The following is a 20,979-nucleotide window of genomic DNA, read 5'->3' as shown; positions in this document are numbered from 1 at the left end:
TTTCAAGTCTTTCAACTCGCACTGTACCCCTCCACACACACACACACACACACTGTCTTTGTTCGTGCCTCAGTGGCTCAGTCAGTAAAGACAAAGCCTTTCGATGGAAAGATCTTTGCATGAATCCTAACTAGGACGTGGAAAACCCTTACCAACTTTGCAACGAAAGAAAAGCAGAAAAAAATGATAGAATTAGGCAGTCATACAGAGATGGTAAAGTTTGACCTCCTGTGAACTCGGGTTTATCGACACTCAAAACCGGCAAACCGCCCCATTAACATCAACAGTCATACTTACCAGTAGATGGGATGCAGCAGAGGAATGGGAAGTGGCTGCATTAAACTGCCTAAGATCCCCTAATCAGGGGACGCAGTCCGTCTTGGACGGACGAGCATTGGATGGATGGAATGTTTATTTAAGTCTTCCTACACGCTGGACAAAAGAATCAAACAACGTTTCATTGCACAAAAATGAATCCCCGAAAATCATAAAAAAAACAATAAAAATCAATAAAATAACAAAAAACATAAAAAAGCACACGCACATGCACGCACATCAACACGTTCGCACCCGGCTGTGTGTCATGCCTTATGCTGCAGGACTTTTCGGCGTGAATGTTGTAATAACCGTTGCAAAAAAAAAAAAAAAAGTCCTTGTTCACCTCATTATATTTGTGGTCTCAACAGCAATGTATGAATGATGTGCACCACTTACAGTTATCTGAAAACTGAATCTGTTATTCCTAACGACCTCCATTTAGCGACGTGAACAAATTACCATCTCGAATGGCTAATTCATCTTCTTTAATAGAAACCAGATAAAAGTTCCTCACGTCATGGACGGGAATCGAACCCAGGTTTCTACGACCAAAGGACTTCGTATGTACTGACTGAGCTACAAGGGCTCCTCCAATAAATAAATAAAGTAAAATAATTATGGAGCACGTCACTAGTGGCTCAAGACCAAACTCCAGCCTCACGCTGCCTTCAACCTACTCTGAAGTTTGAGACACCTACATTTATGTAGTGCGAATGGCTGATTGCACTGTTCTTATAAGCTTACAATAAGAGAAACGGATTGTGATGAAAGTATATGTTACCATTTGTACCATAATGCTAAAAAAAATTATTATTTTATGTTCTACCTCTAACATTGTAATTGATCATATGACTATTACTGTTGTTCTAATCAGGTACCGGATTCGTCCCAGGGTTCTCAGAGATATTTCTCGGCGGAGATCTCGAATACCTGTTCAAGGACAGTATATGGAATTTCCCATTGGGATTGCTCCATCCGCTTTCCAGATGATGGCTCATCCCGAAGGAGAGTTGGCCACTGCGAGAGGTAAGTCGGATGACTCTGGCAGGCAAGGAGAGGATGTGCTACTTAATTTAAATAGAAAGCATTGAAGCGAATCGATAAAAGGAAAAAGTGGAGGGAGCGGAAGAAAGAGAGAGAGAGAGAGAGAGAGATAACCAATGAACATTCTTTGTAGTGTTCTGATTAGATGCAAGGATCGTTGTCCACGTGTTCCTAACCATTCACAGATACCAATGGTTGAGACATTTTCAGAATTTCTCTCTAAAAGATATTACGGTAGTAATTGCAGAAAGGGGGAGAGAGAAAGAGGAGAGAGAGAGAGAGAGAGAGGAGAGCTAACCAAAATAATCAATAAGCGTTAAGCGTTTTCTCAAACGTAATGTTACATTGAATTTATAATCAAACTAGGGGGGGGGGCTCTTCCCCCCTGACGATTATGGCGGCCCCCCGAGTTCAGACTGGTAGGCCGGTTCTCCTTGAATTTCGAAGACTCGACATTCAGGGTAGCCCCTGAGTTTCAAAACGTTTCAAATAATGTGACAAAAACGTTACAAAAAAAGCTTATCATTTTATATTATAGGGTAAATAATGTGTTTAAAAGAAAAAGTATTACAGAAGGAGTAATTGGAAAAAAAAACAGTAAATGAGCCTTTGTTAGACGAAATTAAAAAATGGACTTCTTTATGTTCTAAAAAAGAATAATAAGGAATCTTATTAAAACAAAATGTGTGCGAAACGTCATCCGATTATACAAAGTGTAGTCAGAACTTTCCTGTCTGCTCGCCCAATTAGTATCTCACTGCAAGAAGTACACAGCATCGCTGCCAGATGCAGTAGAATGTGATGAGTCATTTTCTGTTTATTTCAAAATTGCAAGGTGCATTATTGAGAGGTAAGATTATGTCAAATTTGACCTCGTGGTATGTTCTTTGCGATTTCCTTTTCATCAAAGCATCATAATGTCAAAGAACACAGCTCTGCATCGAGTTTTGCTTCAAGCTGAAAATAAATAAATGCATCAGAAACTTTCAAAATGCCAAAGTTTACTTACAAAGATGGAAGTATGATCAGAGCAAAAATAATTCATTATAATTTGAATGACAGTTGTGGGTATATCAATACTCAGGGATAACCATCAATGAACAAAGTTGATCCAAACTTATTCTGGACAGCAGATCTATTATTGAAATAAAAAAGAACGATCTACCACTTGAGAAGTGAGGCATTGCAAATTAGTTTCTTCATTACAATGCTCCAGCTCATTTTTACGTTGTCTAGGCAGAAATTGATCGAAAAAACTTAAGTTGCACTTGAAGGAGAAACCATCCGATGATAAGAGCATGATATATATTAAATTAAAACGATTAAGAAACGGATGACTTCCGAAGGAAGGCCTTGATCAACTTACAATGTGATCATTGTTGGAAAAATATTTGAAAATTGTCATTAATTGGCTTTTTTTTAATATTTAGAGCTATAAAAGTGAGCCAGTTTAACACCCACTCTTAATAATAATGTTTCAGAATAATTACATAATAATGTAATTCTAAACTCCCAGAAATACAGTTATTTACTGTGTTTTTGTAAAATATGCACATTTAGCAGAATAATGCGACTGGATTAGAATTATTTAATCCAGTCGCATTAATTTTTTGTCAACCTTACCCATCAAACTTTGCAACCTATGACATAGTTCATGTAGACTAAAGAATAATCCAGAACCTTGTACTAGAGTCGATTTTTTTTCAGAGGTAAAAGTACCTTGATACCAAATTAGCAAATAACAATTAGGAGCTTTGCATAATCTCGAATTATGCTGCGAACGTAGCAGAACATCCTTGTTGAATATGCAACACTGTCCAAAGGCAAAGCAACAACGAAATCCGACAGATGACAGCACAGCAATAATAACGAATGAGAAAAGAGTTGATAATACTGCCGGAGGTCATTAAAACCTAAGGTTGATTTATTAAATGTCCGTGCTCTCAGGTACTACTTGAACAGCGGGAAAAGTACTAATGAATAAAATTTAAATGGCCCCCATGATTTATATACAGGGTGTTCGGGATAAATTTGACAGTTTCGTAAGGAAAAAGAAAATCTTCTTTGTATCTATTAAATTTAATGAATTGACAAAAAAACATTACAGGAAGAGTTAATTACAATACTATCAACAAGATTTACTCAAAATAACCACCATTAGCATCGATCACAGCTTCAATTCTGCTTCGGAACCTCGAACAAGCTGATGCTACAGTCTCCCTGGGAAGGGCCGCAAAAACTGTTTTAATTTTATCCATTAACTGGGCTTTTGTATTACTGGAAGTGCGATTGGTGTCTTTTTCAACTGCGCCCCATACAAAATAATCCATGGGGTTAAGGTCTGGGGAGTTTGGAGGCCAAACATTTGGACTGGTGAAGTCGTAGAAATTTTCAGACAACCATTTTTGACTTTTCCCAGAGGTGTGGCAAGGGGCCGAATCCTGCTGCCATACATACGGCCTACCATTGGCTACCCTTGTTATCCAGGGCTTGACTACAGTTAGCAACTCCACGAACAAAGCCCGAATTCCAATGCCAGGGTTCTTCAACACCTGTTCCTGCAGATTTGCGAGGAATTCTGCTGTACGAACGCAATCAGATCGTCTGCTAGGGATCTTTCTTCTTGCTACATCCTCGTAGTCACCATTGCAAGTCTCTAGTTCATGCCTGATTGTTTTTACTGTATTCAGGGAGCATTGGGCAGCAGTCGTAATATCCTTATTTTGATGGCGGGCACGAATCATCATGATACAAGTTATTCTCTTCCATGATTCAGGTGGGTTCCAGCTATCCATCCTTTCTGACATCTTGTATATGAATGAAGAAGGGTCCAAACTTTTAAATGAAGAGAAGTGTGTGTTAATACATGTAACTTACGGAAAAATATAATTAATTATAAATATGTCAAATTTATCCCGAACACCCTGCATATATTTCGAAATCTGGATCTTGTGTAAGTAAAATAAAATACACAAAGGAACATTTAAAATTCTATATTTTATTTTTATTTATTTAAATGAAATATGCTTAGAGAATTTACTTAAAATCTATATGTAAATATTATTAAAAAGTTAATACTAGCAAGTGTGTGTAAATTTTTCAAATATTTTAAAAGTATTTATCAAAATTACTGCAACACCATTTTATAAAATGAAACAATATATGGTAAAAAAATTAAAATACACTGTTTCTAATCGTAGGGCTCTGATTATGGATCAGGGCTCTTGATAATGATGTCCACTCAGTCAGTTTTGGAATTGTGGTGATTTTATTAGATTTTATTATATTATATTATTATGTGTCTTAAATCTTAAATATCATGCAATTTTTGATTCAGTGCTCTTTCCAAAACAGTACAGAGTCCTGTAGCAGTGCCGGTAAGACTACAACTTTTTTTTTTTTTTAGATAGCTACTTCACATTGATAGTCATGGAAAAACAGCTAAATGAGACAATATTCGAGGAGGTATATAAAGAATTTATAAGACTAGGTGAACTACTTAACAACAGTTGGCCGGGAAAAGTGAAACTGTACGACACGTTTCCCCCGGAACGTGTCACAGACGTTATCGCAGAAGGTCAGTCAGATTCAGTGCCTTCTACTCCTTCAGACTTTGTAGAAGTGCGAGCACACAAAAAGCGAAGAACAACAGAAGAACCACACAATGACAATAATGAAATGGAACAGGATTCTCAGGGTTCGGACACCGCTATTTCTCCCAAAGAAAAGGTGCCTCCGATCATCCTTAGAGGAAAGCAGAAGTGGGCAACTTTAAGATCCACAATGTCCAATCTGCACATTGGCTTCATTAAGGCCAAAAACATGGATGAAGATACAAAGATCAAGCCAGCAACAGTGACAGATTATAGAAGTCTGACCAAATAAGTGGACGACAGAGGCATCCAGTATCATACCTTTGCGCTCAGTTCCGAAAAAAAACTTAAAAGTGGTCCTTCGTGGTGTCTGTGAAGACATTGACACAGCAGAAATAGATGCTGACCTGAATTATCAGGATCTGCCTCCAGTCAAGGTCAGCAGAATGTACAAAGCAGACAAGACTCCCATGCCATTAGTCCTAGTAGAGATTCATAAAATATACAAAGATATCTACAACTTAAAAACAGTCTGTGGTCTCATCGTCACACCAGAACCACTCCGGAAAAGATCATCTTCTGGGCAGTGCCACAGGTGCCAGAAGTTTGGTCATGCCCAGAATCTATGTAGAGCTGAATATAGATGTTTGAAATGTGGGGACAGCCACCCAACCAATACCTGCACTAAGCCGAGGACCACCTCGGCCAAATGTGCCAACTGCGGTGGCCCTCATCCTGCGCACTACAAAGGATGTACTCAGCACCCAAAGAACAGACAGATGGAGGTAGTCAATCAGCCCTCCTCCTACAGTATAAGAACACCAGAGGCCCAGGCATCAAAACCGGAGACTCAGCGGCCACAATCGGAGACCTCCAAAAAGTAAACAAGAAGTTATGCCGATGTGACCCGCACAAATAGACCAATATCAGAACAAAATCAACCAACAGCACCTAAAAATCTAGTAAACATGCTACAAAATTTCAGCCCTATCAAACCCTACTGAAACCTCCACTAAAAGATTTCTTCGTGAAACGCAGGTCATCCTCACAGCTCTCATAAATGAATAGTAACAAACTCATTCCAGCATCTCTTCAGATAGTTGCTTGGAACGAAAATGGCCTCAAAAACAAAATTCTGGAACTCCGAGATTTAACATATAGGTATCAACCAGATGTTATTTTAATCAGTGAAACTCATTTAAGACCCTCAATCCTAAAATAAGGGGCTATCACCTATACAGAAATGACAGACTACTCTACAGAGGCGGCGGCACTGCCATTTTCATTAAAAACTACATTAAGCACCACTCTGTGAGCAATCCTTCAAAACATAACCTTGAGATCACAGGTGTGGAAGTAGTCACCAGCTCCACTGGCAAACTGAAAATCTACTCAGCTTACAACCCTCCCCAAAAATCTCTACTTCACTCTGATCTAAATGCCATCTTAGGCATCAGAGGGCCCACCATTATTGCCGGGGATCTGAATTCCAAGCATCCTGCCTGGAATTGTTCAACCACAAACAAGAATGGTTGCATCCTTTTCAATTACTTAGGATCAAGCAACGCTGTTGTGGCAGGCCCCACCGAACCAACTCATCTCAGTACGTTTGGCACTGCTGATATCCTGGATATAGCTATCCTGCAGGATATTAAACTTCAGTACAGCATCATATCTATGGATGAACTATCATCCGATCACAATTCAATTCTACTACAGCTGGAAAATCAAGAATACCTGTGTCCTCCTTCTCACTCCTACATTGCATGGGAAAGCCTGTCAGCAGCACTCGAGGATATAGATGGGGGGACCCCATCTATATCCTTGAGTACTGGATATTGTAGAAAGAAGAAGTAGAAACTGCAGTTACAAATCTCACAAAACAAATTAATTCTGCTATAAAGGTAGCTACCTCCTACAAATCTGCCCGCAAGCCAGATCGTTTGCCTGAAGACGTGATGAAATTGATCAGAGACAAAAACAGAGCTAGGAAAAGATTCCGTAACAGGCGTGCACCACAAGATAAAACAGCTCTAAACAGGATAAATGGAGCAGTTAGAGATGCACTTAAAACTCATAGCAACCAAGTTTGGGATAAAAAGTTATCCTCTATCTCTCCTATTGATCACTCTATCTGGGGGTTACTGAGAAACATCAGAAATAAAAACAGTTCCTCCCGCCATAATCTCAAACCAGTGGTTAGTTCACACAGATGTAGATAAGGCAGAAGCCATACTAAAGACTAGAGGAGCAGTGCAAACCCTCTTATAACAACTTAGATTTTAACCACTTGTACAAAACCACAGACAGGTCAGACACGCTTTAAATCTCCCAGATACCAGCGCTGACAATATTGCACCGACATCACCTGTTGAATTATATGATATCATTATAAACCTTAAGAACAATAAAGCTCCTGAACCAGATGGCATCTCAAATATGGTGATCAAGCTGTTGCCTCGGAAAGCTGTAGTGCACCTGACCAGTATAATAAATGCAATCTTAAGATTTCACTATTTTCCTTCCACCTGGAAACTGGCTGATGTAATTCCTATTCATAAGCCAGGCAAAGACCCACACTTACCGCAAAATTATCGTCCAACCAGTCTTATCTCTAATCTGGGTAAGGTTGCAGAGAAGGTCATCCTCTCACGACTCTAAACCTCAGTAAATGACCTAAACATCCTCTCTAAAGAATAGTTTGGTTTTCGGCAACACCACAGTACTACTCAGCAAATCCACAGAATTGTCGAATACATCACCACCAGCTACAACTGGCGCCAGTGTACAGGAGCTGTTTTCCTAGACCTATCCAAAGCATTTGACAAAATCTGGCATTTTGGTCTCCTGCACAAACTTATCTCAGCCGGTACATCACTAAAAATGGTTCATCTAATCCATTCATATCTTCAAAATAGATCAATGCAAGTAAAAATCAACGGTTCTACATCGTCCCAGCGCCATATCTTTGCTGGAGTGCCACGGGGATCTCTACTGGCTCCATTGCTGTTTTCTGTATACATATCAGATATCCCGCACAATCCGATGACTACCGTTTTGGCCCTGTATGTGGACGATACGGCAATACTAACCAGATCTCTCAGACCCCATTTAATTAACAGAAATCTTCCAGAAAACCTTCTAAAGCTGGAGGGCTGGTTCTCCAAGTGGAGACTGGAAGTCAACCTCCTGAAAAGCTCAGCCGTTCTTTTCTCAAAAAGGCCAATGTCTCCTGCAGGAGATGTGTTACTATTCAATACTAAAATTCCCTGGCATACAGAAACAAATTACCGGGGTGTAATTCTCGACAAAAAGCTATCTTTCAACCAACACATCAAGTCTGCATGCGCAAAGGCATCTAAACCCATAGCTCAGATCTATCCGCTAATTAATAGAAATATCAAGCTCAGCAACAGAATCAAATTGCAGCTATACCAGATGACGATTCGTCCTATAATCACCTATGCCTCTCCGGCTTGGAGCCACACCTCTAATGCTAACATTATCAAAATACAGCTAGTGCAGAACAAGTGCTTGAGAATGATTCTGAACGCCCCGTGGTATGTTAGAAACAATCAACTCCACAGAGACAAAAATATTCCCTATATTTTCTCTTTTCTACAATCCTTAGCATCCAAGGTTTTCCTAAAGACGTCTACACATCCCAACGATTTGGTTCAGCAATCTGCAGCATACGAGCCAACGGACATATTCAAATATAGAAGACCAAAAGCTATATTAGCCTCCTTTAGTGATGCATAATCTCCATGCTCATTCAGGGAGAGCAAATTGCTCGTAAATTTTACCCTCACTGTAACCACAACAGATAGCCGGGAATATGAAAAGCATCTTGCTTCACTCCTAATGACATAATTGTCAATTGTCAATTTCTAACCGTAGTTATGGATTGATCGACCGTGAGATGCGGTGATTAATACTCTTGAAGGGTAATGGATGGCAATGCTGTAGCCAATGAAGTTCTAACTGAGGCTCGGCTATTGCTGTTACCCTCCTGCCATCATAGTTATAATACCTCAATAACATCTTATTCCTACACAGTCCTCTACAGATAACGGGAATATGAAAAGCAGTCTTGCTTCGCCCCTTTAAGCCAGTCCGTATGAGGACTATAAGTTACTAACCGTCTTGTTGTGGCAGGCCCCACCGAACCAAGTCATCTTAGTACGTTTGGCACTGCTGACATCCTGGATATAGCTATCCTGCAAGATATTAAACTTCAGTACAGCCTAAAATCATTGAGCAAGTTGCCATCTGATCATAACCCAATTCTACTACAGCTGGGAAAACAAGAATGCCTGTCTCCTCCCTCTCACTCATTTATATCGTGGGAGAAATTGTCAAAAAGTACTTCCGGATTACATCGGATCTGTTCCTCACATAAGTTCAAACGAAGATGCTGAAACTGCAGTCACAAGCCTCACCAACAAATTAACTCCGCTATAATTGCAGCCATTTCCTACAAATCGGTCCCAATGCCTGGTCGTCTGCTAGAAGACATTATGAACTTGATCAGAGAAAAAAACAGAGCAAGGACAATATTTCACAACACGCGCGCGCCACAAGATAAAACAGTTCTTAACAGACTAAATAGGGCTGTGAGAGATGCACTGAAAGCTCAGAGAGACCAAGTATGGGAAGAAAAGTTAGCTTCTATCTCACTACTAATCATTCTATCTGGGGACTACTGAGAAATATCAGAAACAAAGGCCTTGTTGACAGAAATGTAGAATGTAGAAAAGGCAGAAGCCATAGCAAAAAAATTAGAAGAGCAATGCAAACCTTCATATGAAAACTTAGACTTTGATCACTTGTATAAAATTTACAGACAGGTCACACACTCATTAAAACTCTCTGATTCCGGTGCTGATCATATTGCATCCACATCACCTGCTGAAATATATGATATTATTAAAATTTTAAAGAACTAAAAAGCTTCTTGTCCAGATGGCATTACAAGTCGGGTGATCAAGCTTCTGTCCGGAAAAGCTGTAGTGCGCCTGCCCTTAATAATAAATGCAATCTTAAGGTTTCACTATTTTCCTCCCACCTGGAAACAGGCTGATGTAATCCCAATTCGTAAGTCAGGCAAGGACCCGCATCTACCTCACAATTATCGTCCTGTCAGCCTCATCTCTAACTTGGGTAAGATTGCAGAGAAGGTCATCCTCTCACCACTTCAAGCTTCAGTAAATGAACTAAACATCCTTCCTAAAGAGCAGTTCGGTTTCGGCAACACCATAGTGCTACTCAGCAAATCCTCAGAATAGTTGAATATATTACCACCAGCTACAGCTGGCGTCAAAACACTGGAGCTGTTTTTCTTGATCTATCCAAAGCATTTGACAAAATATGACACTTTGGATTGCTGCATAAACTTATCTCAGCCGATATTTCACTGAAAATGGTACATCTAGTTAGATCATATCTTCAGAATAGAAACATGCAAGTCAAGATCAATGGTACTACCTCATCTCAGCGCCATATCTTGACCGGAGTACTGCATGGATCCCTGCTGGCTCCATTGCTATTCTCTATATACATGTCTGATATCCCGCACAACCCAATGTTATCCATCATACCCCTATATGAGAATGATCCACCATTATTAGCCAGATCTCTCCGTGAATCCTCAAAAAGGCTCAGCGATTCTCTTCACGAAAAGATCGATATCTCCTGCAGGAGATGTCTTCCTATTCAATACCAAAATACCCTGGCAGACAGAAACAAAATTCCTTGGTGTTTCGCTCGACAAAAAATTAACTTTTAACCAACACATCAAGACTACGTGCGCAAAGGCATCTAAAGTCATCGCCCAGATCTATCCCCTAATCAACAGGAACAGCAAGCTAAACATCAGAATCAAGTTGCTTTTATACCATTCTTCATAGTCACTTATGCTTCTTCAGCCTGAAGCCATACGTCCAATACTAACATTCTCAAACTGCAACGTGTACAAAATAAGTGCTTGCGAATGATACTAAACCCCATGGTTCATCAGAAACAATCAACTTCATTGAGATACAAATATTCCTTATATCTTCTCATTCTTAGTCTTTAGCAACAGATTTTCCTACAATCGTCCATACACCCTAACGATCTAGTCAGCAAGCTTTAGCCTACGAGGCAACGGATATATTCAACTAGACGATGTACTGAATAATAATCTTGGGTTCTATTCTTTTTTTTTCTATTTTTATATACCAGACACATTTTTATAGTATCTTCTCTTCAAGGTTTCTTGAAAAAGCTCGCCATATGCAGTATAGATTTATGAAGCTTGGAAATAATGAATAAAAATATTCTTAATATGTTGAAGTTTTCAAGAACTTAACGAAATGTTTTTCAGATATTTAGTGCGAGTAAATAAGCCTGCGTTTTGTTTGATTCTCCACACAGCTGCTCAAGAAGCAGGCACCATCATGATTCTCAGCAGCTTGTCCACTTCTACCATCGAGGAAATCGTGGAAGTCGCTCCGATGGGAACTCATTGGCTGCAACTGTACGTATTCTCTGACAGGGAGCTCAGCATGGAACTTATCAGAAGGGCTGAATTCAACAGATTCAAAGCGATTGTGGTGACGGTGGATTCGGCAGTGTCCGGACATCGACCGAGTGATGTGAGAAATGCATTCACGCTCCCTCCCCATCTTCTGTAAGTGCACCATTGCTTTATTTTTTAAACTTCGTCAGCTTCATTCAGCGTTTAGGATAATCAGAATAGCAACTGAGTTTAAACAAAAGCAGATTGGTTTGTTTAAGTTTTTGTTCTTTGCAAGAGAAATTTGTGTGTGTGTGTGTGTGTGTGTGTGTGTGTGTGTGTGTGTGTGTGTGTGTGTGTGTGTGTGTGTGTGTGTGTGTGTGTGTGTGTGTGTGTGTGTGTGTGTGTGTGTGTGTGTGTGTGTGTGTGTGTGTGTGTGTGTGTGTGTGTGTGTGTTTCAAAAATTGTTCAATATTTTTATTATTATGAACATTTCGGCATATATAGAGGAAAGTGAATTCAAACACAGCACCCCCCCTACTGTCCACTCACACCGCTTTTAAATAGTCTGGCATCTCGTGCAGCACTGAAAGGTTAATAGTTCTTATCTAAGCTGTTAAATGTGGGATAAGGTTGGAATTGACACAAAAAGGGACATTCGTCGACACATACTTATCGGGAGAAATTTTGCTCACGTTGAACTTAACTGGAGTATGAATACGTCGAACAGGGGCAGACCAATGCCGACGACGGGGAATAGGCTCAAAGTCCCAAAAGATCAGACTTCACGTAATAACGTCGAACGATGAAGGCATAAATTTGATAGATTTCTGCTTGCAGACTTCTCCCTAATCGGGACGTGTTCTGACTAACGTTTCCATGTTACTTTCCGAAAGAAACGACAATATTTGATTCTAGTTGAAGGGTTTCTGACTCACAATCAGTCAAAAACCAGTCACCCTTCCCCCCGACATGGTTCCCACCAACTTGATGGCAAGGTGAGGGCAACCCATTTCCCTTCCTACATTCACGTCATCTACCCATAAATGTCACTTGCTCAAATATCACATAACATTTTGAGATTCCTCTGTAGGGTAGTGGACAAGAGTGACTTCAGGCTGGAACCTTTTAGCCACTAGATTCTAGATTCCTTTTTATTTCGTAACATCAAACATTAATAATTTGATGTGCAGCTAGACTCTTAGACTTCTTCGCTAACTCTTCTCAGATTATCGATGTACTGATGCATTCATTTTGGTGAACAATAACTGTTTTGTTATCATTTTATCAAATATTCAATCGGCAGTACCAGACTGTGGCTTTCGACAGCAGCAACAAAAAGTTCTTCCTCCATCCCTGCAGGATATGACAAACATCCTTCTTTTGATAGGAACCACAACCACATGAATGCGAAAATGTTAAGTCCAAAGTATATCATTAAGCAAGTGAAAATTTTAATCGCGATCTGCACTTCGAATTCCAATCAACATTCCATTGAAATGAACATTAAGAAAATGGCTGTTCTCATGGCTTTCTTTTTCTTCACGATATCAAATTCGTAATTGACTTCTTGGAAATATCTTACTGTGTGGCCAAGATATGATCTGTTTATGTTTGAAATAGCGACGTAGCTCCCACAGTTAATAAAAAATTTAACAGAAGTTAAGATCTTTAATGAGAGAATTGCATGGCCGTAAAATACGAGGTATAATTTCAGTGTAATAACTCAGTAAGATCTTAATCAGGTCCAAGAATAGACATCTTGAATTTTCCCAGTGAACATTTTCATATGTAAAGTGTCGCCACCTGGTGAAAGGAAATGTAGGATATAACTCTCACCGCTCTTAATTGAATCATGGATAGCACAATATTAACTGAAACCGCGCTATGCAAAGAATTTCTCTTACGAAGTGATGTCAATAGATTTAATTCGTGCCATCAACTATTCCAGTGAATTAAAATAATAATAATTATTATTATTATTATTATTATTATTATTATTATTAGGCACCTCCAGGGAGCCCAGAGACTCATCGAGGGAATGCGCCTGCTCCACAACTCTGCCTCCGCCGCTCAATCCACCAACTGACCGAAATACACCAGCGCCATCTACCGCCGGCCATCACCACTAGTAATAAAAAAAAATAATAATAATAAAAAAACTATGATCAGCCACAAAAAAATAAAACAAACATCAAATGCAAGCATTGTTAGAATTCGTTGCTCAGTCCATAACAAGGATGCTCTTTGGTGAGAAAGATGGATTTGAATCTCTTTTAAGACATAAATCCTTGATAAGGACTTTTAGAACTGGAGATGACTTAACCGGTTTCATAGCGTAGTGTGGATTTTCCTTCAAGAAAGTAGGGTTTTTCATTCCACAAACAGTTGGCATTCAAGACCCACTTTTTTGATAGGATTGATTTCTCTATCGCAGCATTAATTATGTTTCTAAGATGTCAAGTCACAAAATCAAGCCAAAACTTTGATTGGCTGCTTAGTCCAACACATAATCGAGAGATGCGATTAAAATATTACAAAAATCTCACCTGTTTTAAAGTGTTAAACTTATAAAGATATATTTAAATTACTCCGACACCCATTAGAAATATTTTTATATTAGCAGTACAGCAAATTTTTAGATTCACAGTACAGCAAAACCCAGCGTTATGACGCTTCGCTTTACGACGATCCACTCATACGTCGCTTTTCAATTATGACCAACGCCCATTTGAACGACGCCGCATTCGCTCATACAACAGTTTTGAATTCGCTATGAACTGTAAGCCGTTTATTATTTTATTTCATCGTTGGTAATAATGGTAGATAAAGATCAATGTAAAGATGCTGTGGCTTCGAAGTGAAAAGAAGATGCGTAAACCTATGCTAAGATGAAAATTATTAACTTTAGTAACAATGGTGTATCGAATAGTATTTCGCTTCATTGTAGTCCAAAGCCTGTTTGATCAGCGGGTTTGGATGATTACTTGCCTTGATGAAGAACTTTTCTGCTAGATCGTGGAGAAAGGAGTGTTGACTTCTCTGTGAATCTGGGAGTTTCATCAGCATAACTTCTTGTTTGCCTTTGTCACCCTCCATCTCTGAAGGCCTCCGACTGCGGCCTCCGAGCCTCTGGCTCTGGTGCAGGGCCCTCTGGTGTTCTTGTGTTAGAGGAGGAAGACTGTTTAGCTGGCTCCAACAGTCTGTTCTTCGGATGTCGAGTACATCCCTTATAGTTGGCAGGATGAGAGCGACCGCAGTTGGCACATTTAGCCGACGTGGTTTTCGGCTTTGTACAGATATTGGTTGGGTGGCTGTCCCCACATTTCAGATATTTAAACTCAGCTTTACATAGTTTCTGGGCATGGCCTAACTTTTGGGTCCATGGCATTGCCCAGAAGATTCCCTTTTCCGGAGTGGTTCTGGTGTGACGATGAGTCCACAGATTGTTTTTAAGTTTTAAATATTTCTGTAAATGTTATGGATCTCTACAAGGATTAACGGCATGGGATTCTTGTCGGATCTGTACATTCTGCTGACCTTAAGAGGAGCCAGCTCCAATAAATTAAGATCAGCAGCTATTTCTTATGTATCAATGTCTTGACAGACGACACGGAGGACCACTTTTACATTTTTTTCTGAACTGAGCGAGAAGGTTATGATAATGAATACCTGACATCCATTTCCTTTGTTAATTTTCTATAATCTGTCACCGTGACGGGTTGTATCTTGATACCCTCATCCACATTTTTGGCCTTTGTGTAATCCATTTGCAAACAGGACATAGTGAATCTGAGAGCTTCCCATCTGTGTTTTTCTCTTATTATGATATTTATGGATCTTTTATGGGAGACATTTATGGGAGAAACAGTGGGGTCCGAAACTTGACCGTCTTGTTTTATTGAGTGGCTCTACGATTGTTCTGCGCTTCTTGCGTGCGGACCTCTTCAGAATCGGAGGGAGTGGAGATCATCGATTCCAACTGTTCCTTCATTTTAACGGCGTCTGCCTGTGACGCTTACGAGGGTAAGCGTATCATAAAGTTTCACCTTTCCCGGCCAATTGTTATTAAGCAGCTCACCCAGTCTGATGAATTCACGATATACTTCCTCAAATATCGTCTCATCTATTGGTTTTTTCATGTCTATCAACGTGACATATCTGAAACTGGAAAAAAAAATGCTTACCGTGTAGTTGTAGCCTGGTCGGCACTTCTGCAAAACTCGGAATTTTTTGGATAAAAGCACTGGCATGAAATTGTGATATCTTCAGAACCTCATCTGCAACAAGTATCACTTACACAAGTCAAAAGTCAATCAATTCACAATCAATTCGACTACCATCCGGTCCTGACTACCACTTAATTTATTGCAATCACAATTCTAATTCATATGCCAGAATTCAATTAATATCCTCTCACATAATTCAACTTTCAACTTTATTGGCTTAAAGGGTGAAGCAGATGCTTTTCATATTCCCCGCTATCTGATCAGGAAAACTGTGACAGGGAAAATATTAATGAGCCTGTTGCCCGCCCTGAGTGGACCTGAAGATTAATCATTGAGGTTGCAGTTTAAAATAGCTTTTGGTCTTTTGTACTTGGTGTAATCTGTTGCGTCGTAATTTGCAGCTAGTTGAATTAGATTATTAGGATGCACAGATGCTATTGAAAATAACTTAATTGCTATAGTCTGCATGAAGGTATAAATATAGGGGACTTCTGTGTCCCGGTGAAGTTGCACAGTGCGTACGAACTATGGTGCGTTCAGGATTATTCTGAGACATTTATTCTGCACACTTTGTAGTTTGAGGAAATTATTATTAGTAGTATGACTCCAAGCCGGAGAAGCGTAGATGAGTATAGGGCGAATCATCAATTTATATAGAAGTAGTTTGATTGTGATGCTCAATTTGCTGCTTCTGTTTATTAGAGGATAGAGCTGTGCAATGATTTTTGATGTCTTTAGACATTGAGACTTGATGTGGAAGCTGAAAGTCAATTTTTTGTCCAGTAATATGCCAAGATATTTGATCTCAGACTGCCAAGGGATTTCTGTGTTAAACAGGAGAACGTATCCAGTAGGAAGCATTGATCTTCTGGCGAACAGTACGGCTACGCTTTTCTGAGGATCCCATTTGGTGAAATATTGTTCAATTATCAGTAGATTTTCTTGCAGTCTTTTGATTGCTAGGTGCGGTTTTAAAGACCTGGCTATTATCGCTGTATCATCTGCATATAAGGCTTTGATAGATCACAGTAGGTTGTGCGGAATATCACACATATAAATAGAGAAAAGAGTTGGTGCCAGTAGTGATCCTTGTGGGACACCAGCCAAGATGCATTTTTGTATGGAGAGTGTGCCATTTAACTTAACTTGCATGCGCCTATCATAGAGGTATGATCTGATCATATGAACAACTTCCAATGGTATTCCAGATGTTATCAATTTATATAGCAAGCCGTAGTGCCAGACTTTGTCGAATGAAAAATAAACTGACTATATCAAGGAAAACAGCCCCAGTGCATTGACGCCAGTTAAATCCCGTGGTGACATATTCTACTAATCTGTATACTTGTTGTGTAGTACTGTGAAATTGTCGGAATCCAAACTGCTCCTCAGGAAGAATGTTTAGTTTGTGCACAAGTTCTTGGAGTCTTGTGAGAATGATTTTCTCGGCAATTTTGCCTAAGTTGGAGATGAGGCTAATTGGTCTGTAGTTTTGAGGTGATCGCGGGTCTTTTCCAGGTTTATGGATTGGGATTACATCTGCTAGTTTCCAGTGGGAAGGAAATATTTGTAGTGTAAGATGGAGTTTATAATGTTCACAATAGCTGTGCGGGGTAGTAGTTTTATCACCCTGTTTGTGATTCCATCAGGTCCAGGAGCCTTTTTGTTTTTAAGCTTCTTGATTATGTCGTATAATTCTACAGTGATGTGGGTGTAATTTGACTAGGGCATATGACAGAAAGTTTGAGCGAAGATCTGACATGTCGATGGACCTTGTATATGTGATTGAAGTCGAGATGGTCATATGAGGGTTTGTATTGCTTTTCTAGAGATGTTACTATTGCCTCGGCTTTGTCTGCATCGGTATGGATAAGGCCAGTATCTGTTTGGAGAGGGGGAAGAGGTTTGTTTTTATTCTTGATGTTTTTGATAAGGTTCCATATGGAGTGGTTGTCAGGAGAGATAGAATTCGATTTTTCTTCCCAAATTTGATTTCTGTGAGCTGTGAGGACATCTCTAAATGCAGAGTTGAATCTGTTCAAGAGTCGTTTATCTTGAAGTGCTCGCATGTTATGATATCTTTTTCTTGCTCTGTTCTTTTCTCTGATCAAATTCATAATGTCTTCTGGCAAGTGGTGAGATCTGGGAATAGTTCTGGAAATAGTGCTGCAACGACAGTGTTGATTTGTTTAGTTAGATCCTTTATAACTGTTTCAATTTCCTCTGTGGATTTAATCACTGGTACAGGACCGATATATTTTGGGAATACCTTGGATAGCTTATCCCAAGGTATATATGAGTGGGGGGGAAGGAGACAGGTTATCCTGGTTTCCCAGCTTTAATAGAATGGGATTGTGGTCAGATGAAAGATCATTTAGAGTCACTACACTGTACTGGAGTCTTACATTCTGTAGGATAGTTATGTCTAGTACATCAGCCCGACCGTATGTGTTGTGATGGGTAGGCGATGCGGGGCTTGCCACAACCACATTGTTGGATCCAGAGTAGTTAGCGAGGATGTGACCATTTTTATTTGTGCAACGGCTATTCCAGATAGGATGTTTGGCGTTCAAGTCTCCAGCCATGATGATAGGCTCCCTGTTGACCAGTACAGTATTCAGATCTGAAAACAGTAATGTTTTTTGCGGAGGATTATATGCTGCGAAAATCTTTAGTTTGCCCACCGTGCACGTGGGAATTTCTATGCCTGTAATCTCAAGATTAATGGTGAATGGAATATTTATAGAGTGATGATTGGTGTAATTGTTAATGTAAATAGCAGTGCCGTACATAAACAGCTGTACATAACAGACATTTTATCCTATGCAGGATAAAATGTCTGTTATGTACAGCTGGTATCCATTTATTTTGGGATTATCTGATGGTCGGAGATGGGTTTCACTTATCAAGAGTATATCTGGCTGACGCCTTTGGGCGAACTCCCGGAGCTCCAGGATTCTATCTCTTAATCCGTTCGCATTCCATGCTATGATCTGTAAAGAATCTGGTTTTATTTTATTTCTGTTTATGAGTTAGCACTGAGATAATGATTGTGTATCCTTTAGAAATCTATTAGTAGAGCATGGAGAGGTGTTGGATCTGCTAAAATCCAACAGCATATTTTGCCAAGGAAGAGGTAATGATAGCTATCAGATTTGGATGTGATGTTGGCTGTTCCACGGATGTCTGTTTGGGGCGAGTTACACCGCATATTTTCTACACTGTTGTTGCTGAGTTGTTCTTTTAAGGGCCTCTGACTTCAGCAGATGGGCTTCTGACCCTTTATGTTGATCTTTAGGCGGTTGTGAAGTAGTCTCTGACGTAGGTGTGCTAAGAAGGAAGAGTATGTTCCTTCTGATTTTCTATTTCTTGGATTGTGCGCGCATCCTCTGTAGTTGGCAGTCTGAGGACCGCCACATTTGGCAGATTTAGCCGTGGTGGATTTTGGCTTAGAGCATATATTTGTTGGGTGGCTGACCCCACATTTTAAGCATTTAAATTCAGCCTTGCACATTTTCTGGGCGTGACCAAACTTCTGGCATCTGTAGCATTGCCCTGTTGAAGCCCTTTTCCTTAATGGTTCTATAGTAATTTTTAGTCCACAGATGGACGTCAGATCATATATGTGCTTGTGTTTGACTGATCTCCACTAATACCAGTGGCATTGGAGTCCTGTCTTTCCTGGTCATTCTGCTGACCTTTACAGGTAATAAATCTTGCTGTTGTAGATCTTCAGTGATTTCTTCTGCGGAAACTTCTTCAGATACACCTCTAATCACTACCTTGAGGTTTTTTCGGATCGTAGTGAAAACATGTGGTACCGAATACCTATGGTATTCTTTGGACTACGATGTACAATGTATTGTACATCGTAGTCCTTAGCGACATCCATTTATTCTTTTCACATAGAATAATCGGGGAATCTTTTCCCTTGAGGAGAGTCCGGGACAGGACCATCTTCTTCCATTTCATCCGCATTGAGTGGATCAGAGGCTGCAGTTTTGCGTTTTTTTGCGAGCGCGAACCTCCTAATAATCGGTGTGGTCTGTAAGGGGATTATCCTCAGCAGTTGTTGCTAATTCGCTGGCGCTGTCTTGATGAAGTTCTAAGAGTTGAGAGTCATCTGTATCAACTTCTTTTATTTTATGAACTACAACTTTTCCTGGCCATTTTGTGTGAAGCAAATTGCCTACGTGTTTAAATATTGCCAGAAGCTGTTTAAAATGAAGTTCTTCGTATGGTGCATCCATGGTTAGACCCAAGCCTTGTTCTGTAGATCAGGACATGTCTTTCCCTTACCACAATAATAATTATACAGTTTCTAATGAAGTGAATGAAGCAATGAAACAATAGCGATGCTAATGGCAGTAGGCCTAGCATATCGCCCTTGTTTTGAAATTTGTTGACTTTCCTACGTAGCTGATTCTTTGGTGCATAAAAAGACCTCTTTGAAAAATAAACCGATTGTTTATAGTAGTAAAACTATTTACTACTAGTAAATTAACTAGTCAAAATTCCTTAAATCAATTTTATATCAACTATCAAAATCCAAATTCAATTGATACCGCCATCTTGAAAAACTCTCCCCTGTCACATAATCCTTATAAGGGTTGGCTTAAAGGGGCGAAGCAAGAATGCTTTTCATCTTCCCCGTTATCTGTAGAGGACAATGTAAGGATAAGGTGTTATTGAGTTATATAAAGCTCTGATCATGGCAGAAGGGTAACAGCAATAGCCGAGCCTCAGTTGGAACTTCACTGGCTACAGCATTGCCATCCATTACCCTCCCAGGGTACCCATTTTAGTCGCCTCGTACGAAATGCATGAGCTACATTGGGCTATTCTTATCCAGGCCACCACATGGGTATCTAACATAATTCTTATCCTTATAAAAACTGGCTTAAAAAGGCGAAGCAAGAATGTTTTCATCTTCCCCGTTATCTGTAGAGGACAGTGTAGGGATAAGGTGTTATTGAGCTATGTAAAGCTCTGATCATGGCAGGAAGGTAACAGCAATAACCGAGCCACAGTTAGAGGCTCGGTTATTGCTGTTACCTTCTTTGGCTAGGGCATTCCCATCCATTACCCTGCAAGGGTATTAATCACCCGGATCTCACGGTCGATTCTCTCACTCTCACGGGATCTGGCTAGTATAGCCGTGTCATCTGCATAAAGGGCGATGGTGGATGTGAGAGGATTTTGAGGGATGTCTGCCATATAGATGTTGAACACGATCGGGACTAGCAGTGATCCTTGAGGAACTTCAGCGAGGATTTTCCGTTGGGTTGAGATTGTT

General features: G+C 39.9%; 1 protein-coding gene across 2 annotated transcripts in view; it reads left to right on the top strand.

Annotated features, from left to right (window-relative positions):
• Positions 1-20,979, top strand: part of LOC150097155 (2-Hydroxyacid oxidase 1-like) — a 65,182-nt gene that overhangs the window by 10,849 nt on the left and 33,354 nt on the right. For both annotated transcript variants that reach the window (XM_090407219.1, XM_090407220.1), the window contains 2 exons: positions 1,193-1,344; positions 11,373-11,628. In XM_090407219.1, coding sequence (XP_090263345.1) covers positions 1,193-1,344; positions 11,373-11,628 — 408 coding nt within the window. The remainder of the gene's footprint in view (positions 1-1,192; positions 1,345-11,372; positions 11,629-20,979) is intronic.

Source organism: Typopeltis vanoorti, chromosome 17 (genome assembly GCF_054136105.1).
Source record: "Typopeltis vanoorti isolate ZY-2024b chromosome 17, IOZ_Tvanoo_1.0, whole genome shotgun sequence".
NCBI lineage: Eukaryota > Metazoa > Arthropoda > Arachnida > Uropygi > Thelyphonidae > Typopeltis > Typopeltis vanoorti.
This window is presented reverse-complemented; position numbering and strand designations above follow the sequence as displayed.